The 19,401-nt window shown below is 42.7% G+C and overlaps 1 protein-coding gene across 11 annotated transcripts in view; it reads right to left on the reverse strand.

The window, feature by feature from the left end:
* Positions 1-15,840, reverse strand: part of nid2a (nidogen 2a (osteonidogen)) — a 32,960-nt gene extending 17,120 nt beyond the window's left edge. For 6 of the 11 annotated variants that reach the window (XM_041032502.1, XM_041032505.1, XM_041032504.1 and 3 more), the window contains exons 1-14: positions 15,805-15,838; positions 15,088-15,519; positions 13,810-13,995; positions 13,450-13,566; positions 7,077-7,178; positions 6,843-6,982; positions 6,617-6,749; positions 6,150-6,506; positions 5,585-5,678; positions 4,031-4,070; positions 3,738-3,847; positions 3,371-3,616; positions 2,786-2,986; positions 2,409-2,639 (exon numbers count right to left, since the gene is read on the reverse strand). In XM_041032502.1, coding sequence (XP_040888436.1) covers positions 2,409-2,639; positions 2,786-2,986; positions 3,371-3,616; positions 3,738-3,847; positions 4,031-4,070; positions 5,585-5,678; positions 6,150-6,506; positions 6,617-6,749; positions 6,843-6,982; positions 7,077-7,178; positions 13,450-13,566; positions 13,810-13,995; positions 15,088-15,294 — 2,164 coding nt within the window. In that variant the 5' untranslated portion in view covers positions 15,295-15,519; positions 15,805-15,838. Of the gene's footprint in view, positions 1-2,408; positions 2,640-2,785; positions 2,987-3,370; positions 3,617-3,737; positions 3,848-4,030; positions 4,071-5,584; positions 5,679-6,149; positions 6,507-6,616; positions 6,750-6,842; positions 6,983-7,076; positions 7,179-13,449; positions 13,567-13,809; positions 13,996-15,087; positions 15,520-15,804 lie in introns of those variants that run through there. The other 5 variants (XM_041032509.1, XM_041032508.1, XM_041032503.1 and 2 more) reach the window with 3 other exon arrangements.
* Between the last annotated feature and the right edge of the window lie 3,561 nt (positions 15,841-19,401).

Below are 19,401 nucleotides of genomic sequence, written 5' to 3' on the forward strand. Positions count from 1 at the left end.
CATTTCCATATTTGTGTGGCCTTTCTGCTGGTATCTGGAGAAAAGATGAGTCCAGGTGACGCGAAAGAAACGATGGACAAGAAGAGACGTAAAAGTGAAAGAAACGCTGAACGAAATAAAACAGAATTAAAAAGAAAGCTGTGTGTTTCCGTCTGTGTTCAGCTAGCTATGGATTAGGATCCAAGAAGTGCTGGATTTACCGTTCACATGGGTGCAATAAAGACTGAGCGACCGCAGAAACATAAATAGAAAAGGATACATTCAATAAGCCTGTTGAGCCAAACACACATCCAAACACAAATACACATTCAGTGTGTGATGCATCAGCCAGGATAAGTTAATAAGCTGAAATTCTCTGCTGCATTTCCTCAGGCTAATTATCTCTGAATAAACAAACCTACGCAATCCACTGATTTCAGATCAGCTGAATTCAGCACAACACAAACTTGATGACTGCTTAGATTTCAGGAACACGCCACCCCATCTGAGTTCTAATACCACACAATCAAACCAGTGTGGTTTGTGGCTTTGCTTTTGTGTTCTGGTGCATTCACATCCCAAACCCCAAACAATGAGTTGGCCTTTTTTTCCCCCTCCACACTCACATATCTATTTATTTTTCCTTGTGTTAAAATGGCCTCCATTCAGATTCAACTGCTTGACCAGCTCACTCTACAGGACAGGGTCATACACCTATGTTCAATATTCAAGTCTATTTGTATATTTCTATATTTAAAGCCAGCTGTGACGTAAATTGTGGTAGAATGATCCTTAAAGTGGTGTAGTGTGTCAGATACAGCAGAGCTAATACAGACGTTTTAACATTTTTTTCTATGGTTTCGGGGTATAATTAAGCCCTCAGCTCTGCGGCGTGTGCTCATAACCAAACTCTAGGCCAGCTCTGTACCGTGGTTTGGCTGAGGTTTCTGTGGCAGCGCTGCAACAATTACTAGGTGGTCTGGTCTCTAGTTGTGGCTCTGGAGGAGAAAACCTCACGTTTTTCGACGCCTCCAGCGCGCTCGCCCACTTAAGGAGAGACAGCGACGGTCTGGAATGAATTCAGGAAGTCAATAAGATACTCTGTGCTTGATACAATGAGGCCATGTTGGCTTTTTGTTGAAGACAAGACAACAGCTGGTCAGTGTCCTTCACCTGATAGAGATTACTCCCAGGTAAGTGGTACCGATATTTTTATTTCACATTTGTGACCAGTTTCTATCCGACTGAGTTTTATGGACTTTAGAGAAGAAATAAGAGAAGGGATAAACTTTTACAGAGTTGTAGTTCTGAGCAACATAAAGACAACATGAGAGTGAGGAAATAAGTCTTTAGTTTGACTGAGGAACTTTTCGTTTGAGCAGATCTTTCTGGGTTTAAACAGGACATCAAGTCCCTTCAGCCACTGAGCAAGGGTGGGGCTGGGGCAGCGTCCCTCCATCTCACTAACGCTGCTCGTCTGGCCTAAAAGAGGGGCGAAGGACAATGTGAGGCACTTGATGGGAATCAGGCGTGCGTCATCCTCCTCAGTGGTGCCAAAAAGGGCGAAGAGAGGGTTGGGTTCTTAGTCAAAATTGAGGATTAGGGATAAAGTTTGGAAAACGTCCCTCCAGTATTTTTCCAGGCAAGTGCACGTCCAGAACATGTGGATAAGAGAAGCCCAACCTCTTAAACACTCATCACAGCAGGGATCCACATCTGGGTAAATATGGGATAGTTTGGCTTTGGACACATGGGCCCTGTGCACGACCTTAAACTGTAACAGACAGTGACGGGTACAGACGGATGTTGAATTAACCAGCCTGAAGGTCGAATGCCATACGTCATCGGACAGTGAAAGGTTTAGATCCTGCTCCCAGACAGTTCCCATATTAACCCTTTGTGTGATGGGTATAAGCTAAGAAACACGTGAGCGGTGTTTGGCTCAGGTGCCTCAGGTAGATGAATTTCAGTGTGGCAGAAACTGTAGTTTTAAAACCCACGTATTCTTCTCCATGTGCACTATGATGTGGACTTCATGTTACTGCTGTGTTTCCTGTCTCTTGTGTTTGTGTTTTTAATGACTGCTGGCTGAAAACCAAACCGACATCACAGTTGTACTCTCCTGAGGGTGGAAAGCTTCTGAAACAACATTTAGATCACTTTAGAAAACTAAACCTTACGAAAACGATGTTCTTAATGTTATGAAATCGGGGGATGGATAATGAAGTTAATCTTAAATATTTGTGTGTAATCAAACCAAAGTATTAAACAAAATCCAGTTGAGGAAAGTTCAGGGATTAAGATATTAAGACAGTAATAGTGATCAGCTCCATAGTAAATATCATTTCCACTGACTGAACCACATCTGGTTTGTAATAAAAATCTGTTACCTGCAGGCGATGTGTTCATCTCATTCTGCTCTGACTCACCTCCGACTGGGCCGATCTTGTTGGTGATGGCGTATCTCAGGATCCGCTCCTCCTTGACGTACATCACAAACACCCTCTCCATGGCGATCTGCAGCGTCTCCAGGGCAGCGGGGCGGTTGTCATGCTGACAGTCGCGGTAGGTGATGTTCTGTTTCAGCTGGAAGGAGAAGGACTCTGAGCCTCGCTCTGCTGAAACGACTAAAAACTCCCTCACTGACGTGGAGGTAGCAACTGCAGAGAGAGAGAGAGAGAGAGAGAGAGAGAGAGAGAGAGAGAGAGAGAGAGAGAGAGAGAGAAAGCTGTTTTAGGGAAAAGAGGCCATCAAATGTTTTATATATATATATAAAGAACTTGTCTCCTGTGGTTGCTGTGGTTACCGGATGGGTAGTACTGGTAGGTGTCCTTGAAGGGATCCATGGTAACCTCTGCTCCAGGAGGTAGGAAGGGCACACTGCCACTGAGTACAGTGTCCACGGTGAGGTGGTTGTGGTCGTCAAGGCCACGGCCCGTCTGAATGATTGACAGACGCTGGTTGCCGGGGTAAAAGATCACCTCTGCATGACGAGTGAACTCAGCACCTAGTAACACAGTTAGTCACCTAATCAGTCGACAAGTATGTTTGTAGATTATTTTTATTCCACATCACAGCTGACAGACAAACGGTGCAGACGGTGTGTATCATAAAAAATGGAATGTCTGTAATTGATACATCTATACACACACACACACACACACAATGTTCACGTGCACACACACAGCTGTTTCCTATTACAGAGGGGAGGTGGAAGCCTGATATCGCATCACATCCCTGGAGACAGTACAGCTGGCTGGGAGACTGAAAACACACACACACACACACTCATACACAAGATGTCCTCGCTCTCTACAGATGTTCTCAAGAGTCAAGATGTACAAGGCAACATACTGAACTAAACACACACACAGACACACACAGAGTTTACCTGCATTTTTGAACCCTGCCTGGCTGTTGGGCAGCTCCAGAGCAAACAGCCATCCGAACAGCTCTCCTATGGGAGCGACCGGCATCAGAGCCCAGCCCACTGGCTCAGGTACCTCGCTGATGGCAGTGTACGCCCTCCCATCTCCCACCACGATGTAGGCATGAAGGTCAATGTTGTTCAGCTGTACCGGAGTCGATCCCACGGTCACGGTGCCGCTCACCTTCCCGCTAACACGCTGGGGAGCACCTGGAGGAGGTTACACACACCCACAAAAAAAACTTTGTATAACTGAAAATATTTTTATGCTTAAGTTCATGAATGAATTTAATAACAGAAATAAGATTAGAGTTAATGGCAGACGTCTCACCGTCAGGTAGACAGTGGCGTCCGTTTCCATAGAAGCCGGGCCGGCAGTGACAGCAGAAGCCTGTGGCGTAGTCAGAGCAAAATGCATGCTGGGAGCACTGCTGCTGGAAGCTGGAACAAGAAAGAGAAGGAAAAAAATTCACATTTATTGCTGCAAATGCTTTTTAAACTGTGACATTTTCTTTCCATAACTGTTACAATAGCTGTCAGGTTATCATAGCATGAGTTGTTTATTTCTAATAGGTACAGTATAGATTTATTTCACCAGCAGCATCAAATCTAGTTTTCACATACCTGGCACATGTTTCCTTATTCTCTGTAGTGTAACGGATCACTGAGAGAGAGGACAGAGAAGAAGACACTTCTATTACTACGCAACACATATACTTTAAATATACAATTAATATCCTAATCATGTCTCGTATCCGAGATTCAAACAAACAATAAGAAAACACAAACAGAAAGATGTCCACGCAGACCAGTGTGGTCGTTCGCAATGTTCCAAAAAAGGTTTTATCTTAATCTCAACTGTATATACATTTAAATATTTTTTCTTTTACCTTTAGAGAGACAGAACACTGTTTCCATATAAGTAAGAATGGACAGAAAGTGGAAAAGATACAGGGAGATAAGTGAATACACACACACAAACTCAAAGACACTCATGTTTGGAGAGTAACCAGCTGTTGCAGTCCTCCCTCCCACACACACACACACACACTCACACACACACCACATAGAAATCCCAAAGGCATGTAAAATATATATATATATATATATATAAAGTAATGTTTATATACAGTATATGTAGCTGCTAGGAGATTTCCCGTGTGCTGTTCTACACACATAGATGTGACTGTTTCCTTAAAAAAACCTCTGACACACAGGAAGTGATGCACTCTGTTCCTAATTTATTTTGGAATAAACAGAATGTGAAAAGTGCTGGGCCCTGCTGAACAGACTAAAAAGTAAGGATTAACACCTCTGGCAGCATTTCTCAGACCACTGGAATTATATCGACATTTAAGACTTTAAACGTCTCTAAAACGAAGCAGATGATGAAAATACAAAGCTACAACAGCAAAGCAACTGTCGGGGATTAGCAGCCGACTGCAGCAGCTCGTACTGGATTCAACTCCTTCCCATCTCTCCATTTAAAACCACATGCTAAAGCTGTGGAGGGAAACCAGCACATTAGCATGACAGTGTTTTTATGTTCTAAGTTTCACAGACAGTAAATCCACTGCAGCAATGAAAAATGTTAAGTGTGTTAGAAAATGGAAACTGTATATGTGCACATATTACACACACTTCCCTTAAAAACACCCCTCTTCAGGTGCCATTAACTATAATATATATGAGTCTTGTGTGTTGTTTTTCTAAAAAACAAGTAAAGAAGGAAACTGATTGATGGGACACAAAGCTATCCTAACCCTAACCACGTCTCTCCCTCTTCTAAGAAAAATAATGTTCCATCTCTCCATCCTGAGCTAAATTATTTAAGAAGACAAACTTTTTTTTTTTTTTTTTTTTTTTAACAGATTTTTTGGCTCTTATGTAACCGGGCAAGTTGACTGAGAACTCATTCTTATTTATAGTAAAAGCCTGTGGGAGCAGTTGCGGAGGAGGGAGTGTTGAGCTGAACACACACACACACACACACACCTGGGAGCTGCCCAGCACAACGGCAGCATTGTACTGCCAGCTGCTGAGCAGCTCTCCAGCAGAGGGTGAGGTAGTATTACCCTCCTGTTTCTCCCACTGACCATACATTTACATATATATATATATATATATATATATATATATGTACACACACACACACACGTATATACACATATCTCTAACCTCCTGTGTCAAAATCAACATCTTCTTCATCCACGCTGACGACGTGACCTCCAGGGGAAAGACGTGGTTCTTTACTGTGATGGGGGTACACATCCTGCAAGGAGATACAGGGCGAATGTGTGATGTGTAACTTCAAATATTCTTTTTCCTCTTGTCACTGAGAGTCCAGCCAAAACTTTGTAACTCTCTCCAGATGTTAAAAAAAACCCCAGAGGGCTGTGATCTACACATACTTTACAAACTGTATACAGTACGTAGGGTATCATGAGATGCGGCAGTTTTGCCAACTTTTGTTTACTGTCTCCAAAACAGCATTCCACTATAACCACAGAATTTACAGAAAGTGACTACGATTTCAAATCCTTATTACAAAACTCTGACAGTGCTGCCAGTTTGAATTCCTTTTTTTTTTTTCAAAACCATTGCAATGAGTGAAGTTTCCAGAGAATTTCAACACATTGCCACACAGTCCTGCTCTCTGCGAGAGCAATATCATCCACTCTGGTCACATTTTCTTTGGTTACCTAAGATTGACCTTGATTTCATTTCATTTTTTCGGTTTTACCTGTGGTTGCTGTTCCTGGATCTGCTGAGCACCTTGCTCTGCTACAGCCTCTGGAGGATTAGGAGGAGCATACTGCCTCTCTTCCGGCTCCGAACCGTACCTGGGTTCAGAGTTCAGCGGTACATCTTTGCTGCGGTGCAGCACCTGAGGACCGGGATCTGACCTCTCTGAAGGAGAGGAGGCAGCATCAGGACTTGCTGGTTGAAGAGACTTTGAGTGGTCACCACCAGCAGGGGCTGTCTGGAATTCAGGGTCCCCGTCTGTCAGTGGGTAATCGTCCTCCTCCTCCTCCTCCTCTTTGTTATTAAGGTCAAAGGTATTATCTGGATACTCCTCAAAGTCAGGGGTGGTGGTGTCCTAGAAGCACAAACCATGACTTGGAATCAGAGGAGTTTTCTGCACATTGTATCACAAAAACAACTCTGGACTGGAAATTAAACAAATAAATAAGAAAAAACAAAATATACCAGGGGGAGGCCATGTCCTCCAGGCGGTGATGTAGCAAGGAGGCCACCGATGGATGCAGGAACAATGTTGTCAAAAGAGTAATGGTTCCCAGTGTGGAAAAGCCATATACCTGGGATTCCTGTGTTACCAACCCTGGAGAGCGAGAAACCAGTGTGAGCACTTCTTTAGCAACAATCCAGTGTCAGAAAATAAGCTCTGGTTAATTACAGTGTTGTTTATACTTACTGGTAAAGGTTTTTAACGCTCTGCTCATTGCTTGTAACACTGTAGTGAGGCCCCTCCGTTCGGGAAAAGATTAAATATGTAACTTCTCCTCTGCTGAAGCCGACTCGAGCAGGAAGCTCTATCTCGACGTTATAGGACTCCTAAAAGCAGGGAAAAAAAATGGATAAAAGAAAATAAGAATAACATCCAAAATAATCAAGCTGTGAATTAATGTCTTGTATTAAGCTACTTCACCTTGGGCCGTGTCCCAAAGAAGTTCAGGCCACCTTCAGGGTAGAGGAAGAGAACGTATGAGTCGGTCTCATCGTAACCAATCACAGCCTGGAACGTGTTGAGCTACAGAGAAAGGGAAGAGACAGGAGACGTTTCTGCTAATGGATCCACAGTCAGGACACTTAATGTCTTTTAAAGTGATAGTGTGACTATCCTATATTTCAGAGCCCGATGGCACAGAGTTTAGAGGATTGCTGATAGTTTTCAGCTCAGCGAGCGTCACAGGGATGAGGTCACTTCCTGTGTGTTCAGACTCAAATTATTCAAACACTCACTCCTCATATTTAAACTTCACACCTCTCCTCGCACCCCCCCCCCCCCCCCCCTCTCATCTCTAGCTCCGCTGGGACTCATGTTTAGACTCCTCACCCTTCTCCGACCTCCACCCTTCACTGACACAATGAACTGAGGACCTGGGTTTTTCCCAAAGAAAATCTCTGTTACACAAATTAGCATGAATTAAATCAGCAGAAACAGTATGAACTGATGAATCAAGGAACTTTTTCTAACTGTATGTGGGGGGCGTTGAGCCAATTCTGCCTCGCAAAGCCACAGTTGAAAAAACAAAAATTTAGTGAATGAAGTGGAGACTGTGAGTGATTCCCATGTTGTTTTCCTTTGGGACCAAACCAGATTATCTGTACACACACGTACACACACACACACACACACACAAACCAAGACATGTACACACATCTCGGTCTCTCAACCCCCAGCCCAGATGTCAGATGTTGATCTCCACAGCTGTCTTCCTGTGTGTCTACATATCTTTCACGATGATGTTACAACATCCAAACCAGACATTGTTACAATGTGAGATATGAGACACACACACACACACACTTACACAAGCACACACAAAAACAGATGTCCCTGAAACTGTATTCATCTCATGTGAATGTATGTATGTGTATGTGTGTGTTCCTAATTGTTTACATCAACATCTTTAAATGATCTTGTTGTTTGTGGGCACAGAGGACTCTGTAGCCTTCAGGCCCTGAGTAATTAGTGAGGAGGGGGTCTTTCTTTTTTTCTTTCTGTCTTCAGGGAAGGAGGGGAAGACGCTGGAGCTAGTGGGGGGATCTGCTTTTTCTTTGTCATTACTACTCTTCCGAGGTGTCTGCATTTTTCTCTCCTGCTATTGCTCCTTCTTCCTGGTAGAAGGAGGACGGGAGAGAAGAGAGAAGATGAGAAGGAAAAGAGGGAGGGGACAGAGGACGTGGGCGTTGGTGGAGTTGGGAGAAAGACCATAGATCTGGTTTGCAATGGGAGAAATGTGAGGAGACACAGTTTCCATCCAAGAAGCTTACAAAAGAAAATGTGAGTCAGCCTCCATCAAAATCCAAAAAGTTTATTTCCTTGTCTCAATGACGGCGTTTAAGCTCCTTTCCTGAATTTATTTTTCTCTGTCCTCAGAAAACATTTAGTCCTTTAGTATTTTTAGCGGCTGCAGGGACAGCAGTGGTCAGTTAGCTGGTCACGACTATTGGATGGACTGCCATGAAATTCTTTTCCCCAGCAGATAAATCCCAGTGATCCCAGTGATGATTCTGCCATCATCGGGCCAAAATAAAAATGTATCTAATACAAGCAAACGAATGACTAATCAACCCCAACTGCACAAATGTTTGCATGCTTATCTATCTTTACAGTTAGAGTTTACATTTAGATTCCTGTGTGGGATTAAACACATGAAATACAATATATATATTAATTATTTGCCTCTGGCCAAAACTTCACATTTACTGTACAGATGTGCAAGTGGCACTAATCTACACGTCTAACACTTGCCAAGAAAGCACAGCTCCAAAAATGTTGCACTATTCCTTTAATCTGTGTCGCCCTCTCGGCCCCTCCTCTCTCTGTGTGGTCACTGGCTGTGTTTGAGTCTGTCTCTGTGTGTAAAGTAGTCCTGGTGTGCTTTAAAGACTCACAGCTGGAAGACAACAAATTGCGGCCAACATACATCAAAGACTTTCAGACAGTGTGGAGCTCAGTATGTATGTGAGTGTGTCTGTGCTCTTACAGCCTCCCCCCAACACACACACACACACACACACAGCCCTACAGGCGTTCTGTCACACCTTATTTTAAATAGCGTCCTCACACTCCTCACACTGACCAGACGCATGCACAGACATTAATCGTCTCCAGGACCAACAAATGCTTGTTGTTGGGGTCGTCCTGGCTGTTTAAGGTTTAGGTGGCAGCATCATCAGTCTGCCCGGATACCCAACAGCTCACAAACTCATCTGGGTAAATAAAAAGCTCCTAAACACACTTTTTAAAATTACATTAACTGTTTGCAAGCACAACTTTAAATGTAAGTCATCAGTAGAAAATAAATGGCTGATCTCTGTGACAAAGCTGTTTTTTTGTTGTTAAATTAAACTGAAGATTGTTCAGTCGACTTTCCGTCTCATCTGGATTTCGAATAAATGACTCAACACACTGTAACAAATGTTGTGAATCATGTTGTAATTATCTAAAGCTGGATCCCTCTCTGGTTAGCCTGGAACCTTCTGGGGAGGAAGAGAGACGGAGGACAGATAGAGGGAAATCAGGACGAATGTACGACACTTGTTTGTCGGTTGCTGGTTTATCAGCTTGTCGGCCACAGCACAGCTGCAAACGGGCAGAGAGAGAGAGAGAGAGAGAGAGAGAGAGAGAGAGAGAGAGAGACGGAGAGCAGCTGCAGTCCAGTTGCCAGCCTCACCACAGTGCTGCAAACGGAACTGCCTACAGCGTGGGAACTGGCACACACACACACACACACACACACACACACACACACACACACACAATACAGCCCAGGCTTGTAGCCAGGAACAGTCCGTATTTTGCTGTTGTCATATGAAAATCCCTGCTCCTTTTTTTTTTCCTGTTCTACCTTCAGCTGTACTCTAAAGCTTGAGGAAATTGTACAACTTCTCGGTTTCAGGAGGTTTTTTTTTTTTTTCCTGAATCTTTTTGATCAGCTGAAGAGCACATGGCGACTAAAACCGCAGCTGCTTTTCTTAGATCCTGAAATTTTGTGAACATGAACATATTTCCCACAACTACAAACCAGAGCTCTGTGACTGTACTTGTAATTAGTGAAGACGTCAAGATCCCAAGTCTCAATCTGTGCCCAAGTTAACGTAACGTGTGTACTCTGAGTCATTTCAGTGGCTGTTACTGAGCTGTACATCCACACGGTGAGGTTACATGACCAGTGATGACTGATAAACAGAGTCTGCCTCATGGCATAAGGACAGAATAACATATCATGAAAGCTAAGGTTCAGTAAAGGTCTGCTTTGAACCAGGATGAGCATGTTTGAAGGGAATGCCTCCTGAGTCACTGCAAGGCCCCCCCCCACCAGAAACAACAAATAATATCAACAGAAACAAAAGTTCCTATCGTGCTACAGAAAAGAAGGAAGACACAGAAGAAGGGAAGAGAAGAGTGAGAGGCAAGGGTCTAATCCAACCGGAGTCTGTTTATTCATATGTAAATTCATCAGTAAACGCTGCTGATAGGAATAGTTCAACATTTTAGGAAATATGCTTATATCAGAATTTAATAATTTCTTATTTAGAGTTGGATGAGACACTTTCCATCCATACGTTTGTTTTTGCAGATTTTATTCAGAGCCAGGGCTAGCTGTTTCCCCCTGCTTCCAGTCTTTATGCTAAGCTAAGCTAACTGTGTGCTGGCTCCAGCATTATATTTAGCGCACAGGCATGAGTGTGCTATCAATCTTTTCATCTAATTCCTGGTAAGACAGGAATCAGGCGTCTTTTTCAAAATATCAAACTATTCCTTGAATGTATTTCATGGATTTGTTTTAATGACTCTGGCACGAAGCCAAGTTTATTTAATGACTCAAAGCGTGGATTTTGGTGTTAGCCTGGTCTGCACTTCTTGCAACATCAACCTACAGAAGGCCATATTCTCTGTAAATGACTCTGGTCATTAGCAAATTGAGCTACATGGTAGCAGACACAACAGAATGTGTGTTTTAGGTTTCAAGTGAAGCAATTACTTTCCAATTATGATAATAGCATCTTCAAGACTAATTTCATGGAAAACACAACCCCGCTTCTTAGCGATGTGAACCTTCACTCTTTAGCTCTAATTTTCTCTCCTCCTATTTTCCTCTTATTTCTTCCAGTTGCTGTTCCCTTCATCTCCACATCCGACCCCCACGACACCACACGGTCTGCCCCCTCCTCCGCTGACAGACGCTAACCCATCCCGTCACCCCTAATACACATCCTGACAAACACACACACATACACACCTCAGGTTAATCAGTTTTCACACACACATACCACTCTACTCCCACACACACACTCCACCCAGCACCTCTGGCTAATCCCTTCAAAGAAAGATGCTATCAGTCCAAAGAGAGACCCACTTCTTTAAGCAAATGTGAAAACATTTAGCACTTAAAGAGGTGAAAAGCTGCCTCTAATCAACATTTCTTCAACTGTGGAGAGAAGCTCACAGAAGATGCAATCACTGTAAACAGTGTGTTTGGCAGCAATGAAATCAAAATGTGCCCTGGTTATCAAGAAACGTCATGTGAGGCTTAATGCTGTGTATCCCCACTGAATTATCTGAACGTTTAGCTTTTGCTCAATCAGGATGAAAGACGGAGGGCATAAAAGAAACCAGACCACGAGAGTAAAGAAAAGGACAGACACAGATGAGAGGGAGGGACGGAGACAGAGAGATCCCCTGGGGTTTTTCCTTAAATCTACCACTCCCTTCATCCCTCCATCCCACATGCTACAAACCAGGAACAACAAAGCAGCGTTTGTTTGATCGATAAGTTCAGTAGGCCCGGCTTTACTTGGAGTCTTTCCCATTGTTTAACCTAAACAAAGCCCCTAGTTCTCCTGGAGGTAACCCTTTATTTTACAGGTCTGTGATTGCTTAATAATTTCCTGGGAAAGGTTCAAGTACAAACTACGAAATTCGGTAGTAATCATAAATAAAACAGATAAAGTGTTTATGGGGTACACTTCTGATTAGAGGAGCATTCTACCCATTTCAGTTTCAGTGAGCTGCATTATGGAAAATGCAGGAATCGTGCTTGAATCATATTAGAAGCTTAAAATCAGGATATTTTCAAATATGATTCTTCTCACAATAAATGAATAACTATAAAATACATTTACTTGGGTTGACATGGAGATTTTCTTGCAAGGAAATTCCAATTTTCCCTGTAATTAAGGCCAAATCACATCTGTTTTTCCAGGAAAATTCCTAGAAAATTACAGATGCGTAAAACAAAGTGTTCAAACCATTCAAGTCCAATTGGGGGGTTGTGAGGCAAAGATAGTGCGCCAGTTAAAAGGGACAGGTGAATGCCAGTTCTAACTAACTAAACTACAGGAAGTTACTGTATTTGACAACTCAACAACAAAACACTCGAAAACCCTTAAAGCCTGAATGTATGGCACTTTCGCTCACAGTCACAACTGGGAATCACCACATTTTTAAGTTGTCTTCATGTTCAGAGTCATCCAGTCGTAGCTGTCTGTGTATACAAGGGTACATTGCAAAAAAGAACCACTAATTACTAATCTGGTTTAAGAAAAAAAAAAAAAAAGCACGGTTAAAGTTGTGGTCCATGCGTGACTGACTCCATAACAACATCACACTTCCTGTTTACATTTCCTAAAGCCCCCAAATTATGGGAACTTACAAAACCAAGAGCACAATTATTCTCTAAATCAAAGCAGGACAAAGACGTATGGGAGTTAGAAGGTATTACAGGGGGACTTGTCTCAGTTTTGTCTTGGCGGAGGGCTCACAGTGTCGCTGCCCTATATTCAAACTACTATTTAACTCTCACTTATATTTAACCGCTAATTTAACTTTGAATGACCGTTGCTGGAGTTGTGTACGTTAATGGTAAACTAAATTATTCTCTGGTAAATGGCTGACAAACAAGGAGAGGAGTAATGTCCAACAGAGTGTGACAACACGGCATGTTTGTGTCTACCTGTGTGTGAATTGAAGGAGGGGATAACGATTTGGGAGGGGTGGCTTTTTGATGACCCTAAAAGATGACCTCTGACCTCTTCAAAAGGTTAAGAGGCAGATTAGGAGGGGAAGGGGGATTACAAATAGAAACCCCCCCCCCCCCCCCCCCCCCAGGCTGATTAGAAGTGATGCACAACCTCCAGGAATTTGGGATTGTGAACCAAAACACATCAGTGAGGAATATCTAGAGATTGTTTGTGTGATGGGAAAACAATCTCATTCATTCATTTGTAAATGACTACACAGATAGATGAGGAGGTCTCACGGAGGTCCACATCCCTCCATCCATCCTTACCTTGCTTGAAGGTGCAGTGGTCCGAGTTTCTTCTTCATATGCCGCCACATTCTCCCATGTTGCCACCACAGCGTATGTGGGTGTGAATTTTGCATCTGGGAACCCTCGGTGTACTTCCTGGGTGAGCAGATGAATGAACGAATGGATGAATGACAGAGGGAAAGAAGGAGAAAAGGAAAGATGGAGGGTACAATGGACTGAACTAATGGATGAAGAACTGAAAAGAGGAAGAATCCAAATCTGTAGTTAAGCACTGTATTTAGTTTTTTCTACCTTGTTACACAACAACAAAAAATCTATAAATTCATTTCTGATCATACACTCTGGACTGATTTCTCTCGTGTCAGTGGATGGACAGACCTGGGCCACTCTGTTGAGCACGCTGGGTGTTTCTGTCACCCGGTAGTAAATCTGTCCTCGCCCTCCGCTGGTGTCAATGTCAGCCAGGAATGGCGCCACCACGGGGAAATCTGTGGGGAAGCCATCGTCCACGTATTGCTTCTCCATCGGCAAGTCCTGCGCTGATATAATACCATTGGTGGCCACCTGAAGAGACAGGTTGAAAACCCATCATAAATACCTGCAGCTCTCTGAGAATTATCTGGAACACCATCATGAACCCTTGGAACCTCCTAATGAACCCGTATCCCCTCATAAACTGCTGGAACCCCCCCCCCCCCCCACCCCCATGGACCCCAGGAACCACATAATCAATCCCTGGATTCCCCTCATAAACCACTGGAACCTCCTCAGGGACCTCGGGGGCTCCTTCAGTTTACACTGGAGACTGGTCCCCTGATTATGCTTTAGAAACATTCAAACCACATACAATTGTTGATAATAGAACATGACCCTCTGATGACAGTGTATAATAAGTGTCTTGCAGACACTTAACGTCTGTGTTTGCAGTGTAAATAGATTCAGTCAGTGTGGGAAAGTAACTAAGTACATTTACTCAAGTACTGTGCTTATGTACAGTGTTGAAGTACTCCACAGCAATTATTTTTCAGATTTATATTTTGCAAATAAAACATGGAACATAATACACTCTTAAACAAAGTAGTTCCTGCAGCTACAACGTTAATATGCTGCCTACACGTTAATGCATTAGTAATAATAACAATAATCCCATAATATAATATACAATGAAACATCACTGACTGGTTCTGTTCTTCTACTTAAACAATATAATTTTACATTTTATTCTTAATTATTAGCCTGTTGATTTTCGACTTTTGCTGTAAATTAATTTTTAAATCGTTTTTTTCTTCCAAATGAAACATCGACATGTTCATGTGCAGAAGTTGGGGGGGAGAGATGACCAGACTGGAGCGCAGGGAGTGTAGTCTACTGAAATCTGATCCATAATCATTTGTGGTCACTTCACCGAAGTCGGTTAAACAGAAAAACCAAGTTCAGATAGTAAAAGAAGCGAAAGGCCTCCGGTCATCGCGGGATTTACTGCATTTAAACGGGATAATAAACTGCTCCTCTGGCACCGCATTCAACAGCTGCAAACATCACCTGCAAGATGTTAACAGCACAAAACGCTTCCACGCTTCATCAGCCACAAAATAAATCACCACCATTACAAACAATGACGAGCATGCAAGTGATTATTAATGAACTTCTACTTACATAGAGCTGGGTGAAGGGGGAGCTGTAGAAGTATAAGGTCTTGGGCAGGGGCAGCACTCTGGAGGTCTCATCGTCGCCCTCTGCCAGAATTAAATCTCCACTTAAAGTGCCATAAGGAAACATATCAGCCCTCTGGATGGCTGTTACCACACACACGCTGCAGCTCCAGCACAGCAGACATAGTGCCAACATTTCCCCTCTCTCCATTGTAGAGCTGAAGGGGAGGGGGGTACTGATTCGGCAGCTCTGCACTGAGAGGGAGCAGAAGGAGACGGGCAGCCTGCGGATGGACTCGGAAAGAAGAACTCTCTCCTCCTCTGCACGGAGTCTCCGACCCTCCGCGGGGAAGGAGGGAGGGAGGGAGGAGCTTAGGCCCGCTCTGATTGGTCAGAGAAGGGTTGAGTGACAGCAGGCCAGTGCTAGAGGTAACATCTGGCTCGTATTATAGAAAAGACAAGTAGAGCATTTTTTAACCGGATGTAACTCTATCTGTTTCACAACAATGAAAAAGACACATTGTGTAACTTTATTTATTTTTTTGTTCTATAACACAAACGCACCCACCGACACACACATTTCCAAAACGTAAGTCTAAAATTATCTAAAGTAAAAACATCTCTTATTAATATTAATTATTTCGCATTTGTGACAGTTATTCTTTATTACATCTTATTTACTCATTAAAGGCTGTCAAATGCAAATGCTTAAAATACTTACCGTTGTGCGCCACCTGGTGTCTGCTACCGCACATTACAACACGTACAGGGTCCTCCAACATACTGGATCTGAGACTGGAGGGACAGAATTGATGGATTAGTTAGTGACTTTAAAAAAAAAAAAGGAATCTACAGGTAAATATTTTTATATTCATGTTTTAAAATATTCTATCCATTCTTATTGATTGTATTTGTCATTTTATTTAATCTATCAAGGTTTTGTTTTATGTCTGAGTTTTGGACAGATGAACAGACACACAACTGATGTTGTGTGTACAGAACAGACACAAATAGTAGTTGCAGACATAGTATATGGAAAATCAGAGTGATAATATCACATAGATTTCTAGCATTTACAGTATGAATAATGTGGATATGTGAAGACACTGAGCGACCTGCAGGTGCTGCCAAAACGACTCATGTACACTGTTTGAACAGAGGAGAAGAGGTGAGGCTGAGGACAAGATCCAGATCCAAGGCGTTTGGAATCAGGCACCGACAGCAAAGGGGAGAGAGAGGGAGGTCCCAGACTGGCCTGTGGTCCTGCACAGAGCTGAAAGAGAAGACCAGGACAATAAAAACAATGATTTAAAGCCCAGACTATATGATTTATGGCTGTTTCGTTCATTGTTCACATCCATTCAGTTTAAGGACAGTGCAGCAGGGCTATGATCCCAACCACACAGACAGAATAACCAAAGTGGAATGTTCTTGATTGGCCACGTCAGTCGACTGACCTCAGTCCAGCTGAGCATGTGTTTAATGTGCTGAAGCCCCAGATGGCTGCAATACAGGCCTGGTAGAGGCTTAAATCATATCACTTCACCCCAGTGTCAGGTTTTCTTCAAGAACCTCTCTGTATTGGCTGTATTCATCCCTCACTTAAATCTTTCTCTGCCACTGAGAAACACCCCAATTCTGCCCCAGCATGCTTCACTGCAACAACTGCATCAACCAGGTTGATGAGCAGTACCTGGATAGGACCAGATGTAGCACTTGAAGATGGAATTTTTGTCTCATGAGAGCAGATGGAGAATTTCCTCTCAGTGCTCGTGGGAACATTCAAAGCTTTTTCTACCCTGATCAGATGAGTCGCATCCAATTAAGTGACTTTGCCACAGACGGAGTCAAGAGATATCTCAAAGATTATCAAAGAAAAAAAAAGACGCACCTGTGCTCAGTTTCTGCCACACCAAAGGGTCTGAGTATCTATGTAAATGAGAGTTTTCAGTCTTTGATTCACAAGACATTTTCACAGAAATTGCAACCATATTGAATTAAATGTATAACACAATAATAGTCTGCAAAAAGTGAAAGGGTCTGTGCACTTTCCGTTCTACATATTAAGAGTGAAATGGTTGGATTTATTACAGGAAGCAGATAATGTAGTAAATGTTTGTACTTACCCACAGCAACCTAAAGGTGGAGGCAAAGGCAAAGCTGAGATAATATCAGTACAGCGCATGACAACAAATTACATTTCATTTCATTTCATTTTAGTGTAAGACAATAATGTATGTTTTACATTCAAGAGGTATTTTAAAATCTGCTAATAAAAATTAAACGATCATAATCAATATCATCCCCAAAACCCATATGGAACCTGATCACATGTTTATGTCTGAGTTACTGTGCTCTCAGCTAACCACGGCACATAAACCACATAAACATAAATACACATTTCACACTTGTAATTTGAAAAGTGTGCACATTATCATCTCGTTTGATCACGCTTTCTGTTCCTGTCGTGGATTTCACTGTTTCAGAGTCTGATTACAGGCTGCAGACTAACCGGCTTCATTTGTGACATCAGATATTCACAGCAATCAATACACTCATCAATGATTCAGACAAGGGCCATTATTAGGCTGGAGCGTACGCGCACACACACACACACACACACACACACACACCCCAACGTATTTTGTTCACACAAAAGAGTGATGTGAGAAGTGTAGCCTCGCAGTAGGACTGTATGTGTGTTTGTGTATGTGAAAGAGAGAAAGTGTTAGAGAGAGAGCCTCACAATTCAAACAGCACATGTCAGCACTTTAACTGATGCCAAGCCCTCAACAAAGGCTGTTTACCAGCAGAGCAGACTGTAGTATTGTGGATTAAGACCTTGATCAATAATTGAATTGCCTCTAAATAAAGAGCACAAAGAGACAGTGAGGATCACCACTTAAAATATCCATACTTCAAGTGTTTATCATCCTATAAATCAATATTGACTCCGAGAGGATCAAGACGCTTAAAAAAAACTCGGATTCTTGGTTTGTCTGACTCAAAGGTCAAAACTACAGGTGGGTGTAAAGTGCTGTGGGAGAAACAAATACCGTGCAAGGAGAAATGGAGAAAGAGAAAGAAATGAATGGAGAGATGCATGGGATTCCTGCATCTCATGACATCTGTCCAAACTAAAAATAACCTTCAGAGCTTGACAAGTCAGGTCGTAGAATGTAACCCTGTACTGTATGCAGCAATGCATCTGTACTGGTGACATTTGTGCCTTAAATGCAACACCTGAGAAACATTAAAACGTTTGAAGTGATTGTGGAGCTGTGCAGAAAAAGGGACTGGTGGAGAATAAAGGAGAGAGACAGAGTGAGAGGAAGAAACGATTTCAAATTCGTTAATGGTCCTGAATAAAAGCACTCAAGAGTCGTCACTTCAGGGCTTTCAGCGTACATCAGCACCCATTTTAGGATCCTGTCTGTCATTTTATGTAAAGGAATAGAGACGGGTTAGTAGAGAGGGAGATGTGTCACCGGTTTATGAGGTGAACTCACAGAAAGACTAACAGTCACGTTCATACCGATGGGAAATCAGGAGCCTGAGGAGAACACAGTGCAATCTCCACACACAAACATACATAAAGGAAGTTAAAGAGTCAAAACACATACTCTGAGTGTTATGGTGCCACATACATGGCAGATGAAAGGAGGACACACACATGCTCAAGTGCATAGACACAGGTCATTGCATACTATTCCCAAAATATACACCGCATAGAGAAACCTGTTTGTATGTTATTTCTGGAGAAACAATATTTGCAGCTCAGAACACGTTCGCAGTGTTGTATACATTTGGGGAGACCTTTGCTCTGGTGTTTATTTAGAGAAATATTGCCTCAGAGACCGAACAGGCACTGTAGACTTTTCTTTTATTACGAGGAAACTGTCCAAATTAAAAACACACAAGCTGGCAGGTAGGAACTGAAGCAAAGTCTGTTGTATGTAGTGACACTACACTACAGAACTGTATTATTGCACAAACGATTTTTTGTATATGTGTGTGTGTGTGTGTATATATACACACACATAATTACACACTCCATTACATTATAAATATGCTGTCATTTCCATTTTTCCCATTTTATTAATCCTCAATAAAACCTGATTCTGACTCTGATGGTTCACCCTCCCTGTGTTTATTGGCAGCATCAGTACTTTCAGGTGTACTTGTATTCTTACAGTAGTATCTGAAGGTATAGCTCGTGGATAACTGGCTCCATGCAGCAGCAGCAACAGTCGCCAACGCACGGGGCGGGTGTACCCACGCCGCGTGACGTCATCGCACCATTCCCTGCACCCCGGGT

This window comes from Toxotes jaculatrix, chromosome 24 (assembly GCF_017976425.1).
Source record: "Toxotes jaculatrix isolate fToxJac2 chromosome 24, fToxJac2.pri, whole genome shotgun sequence".
NCBI classification, from domain to species: domain Eukaryota; kingdom Metazoa; phylum Chordata; class Actinopteri; family Toxotidae; genus Toxotes; species Toxotes jaculatrix.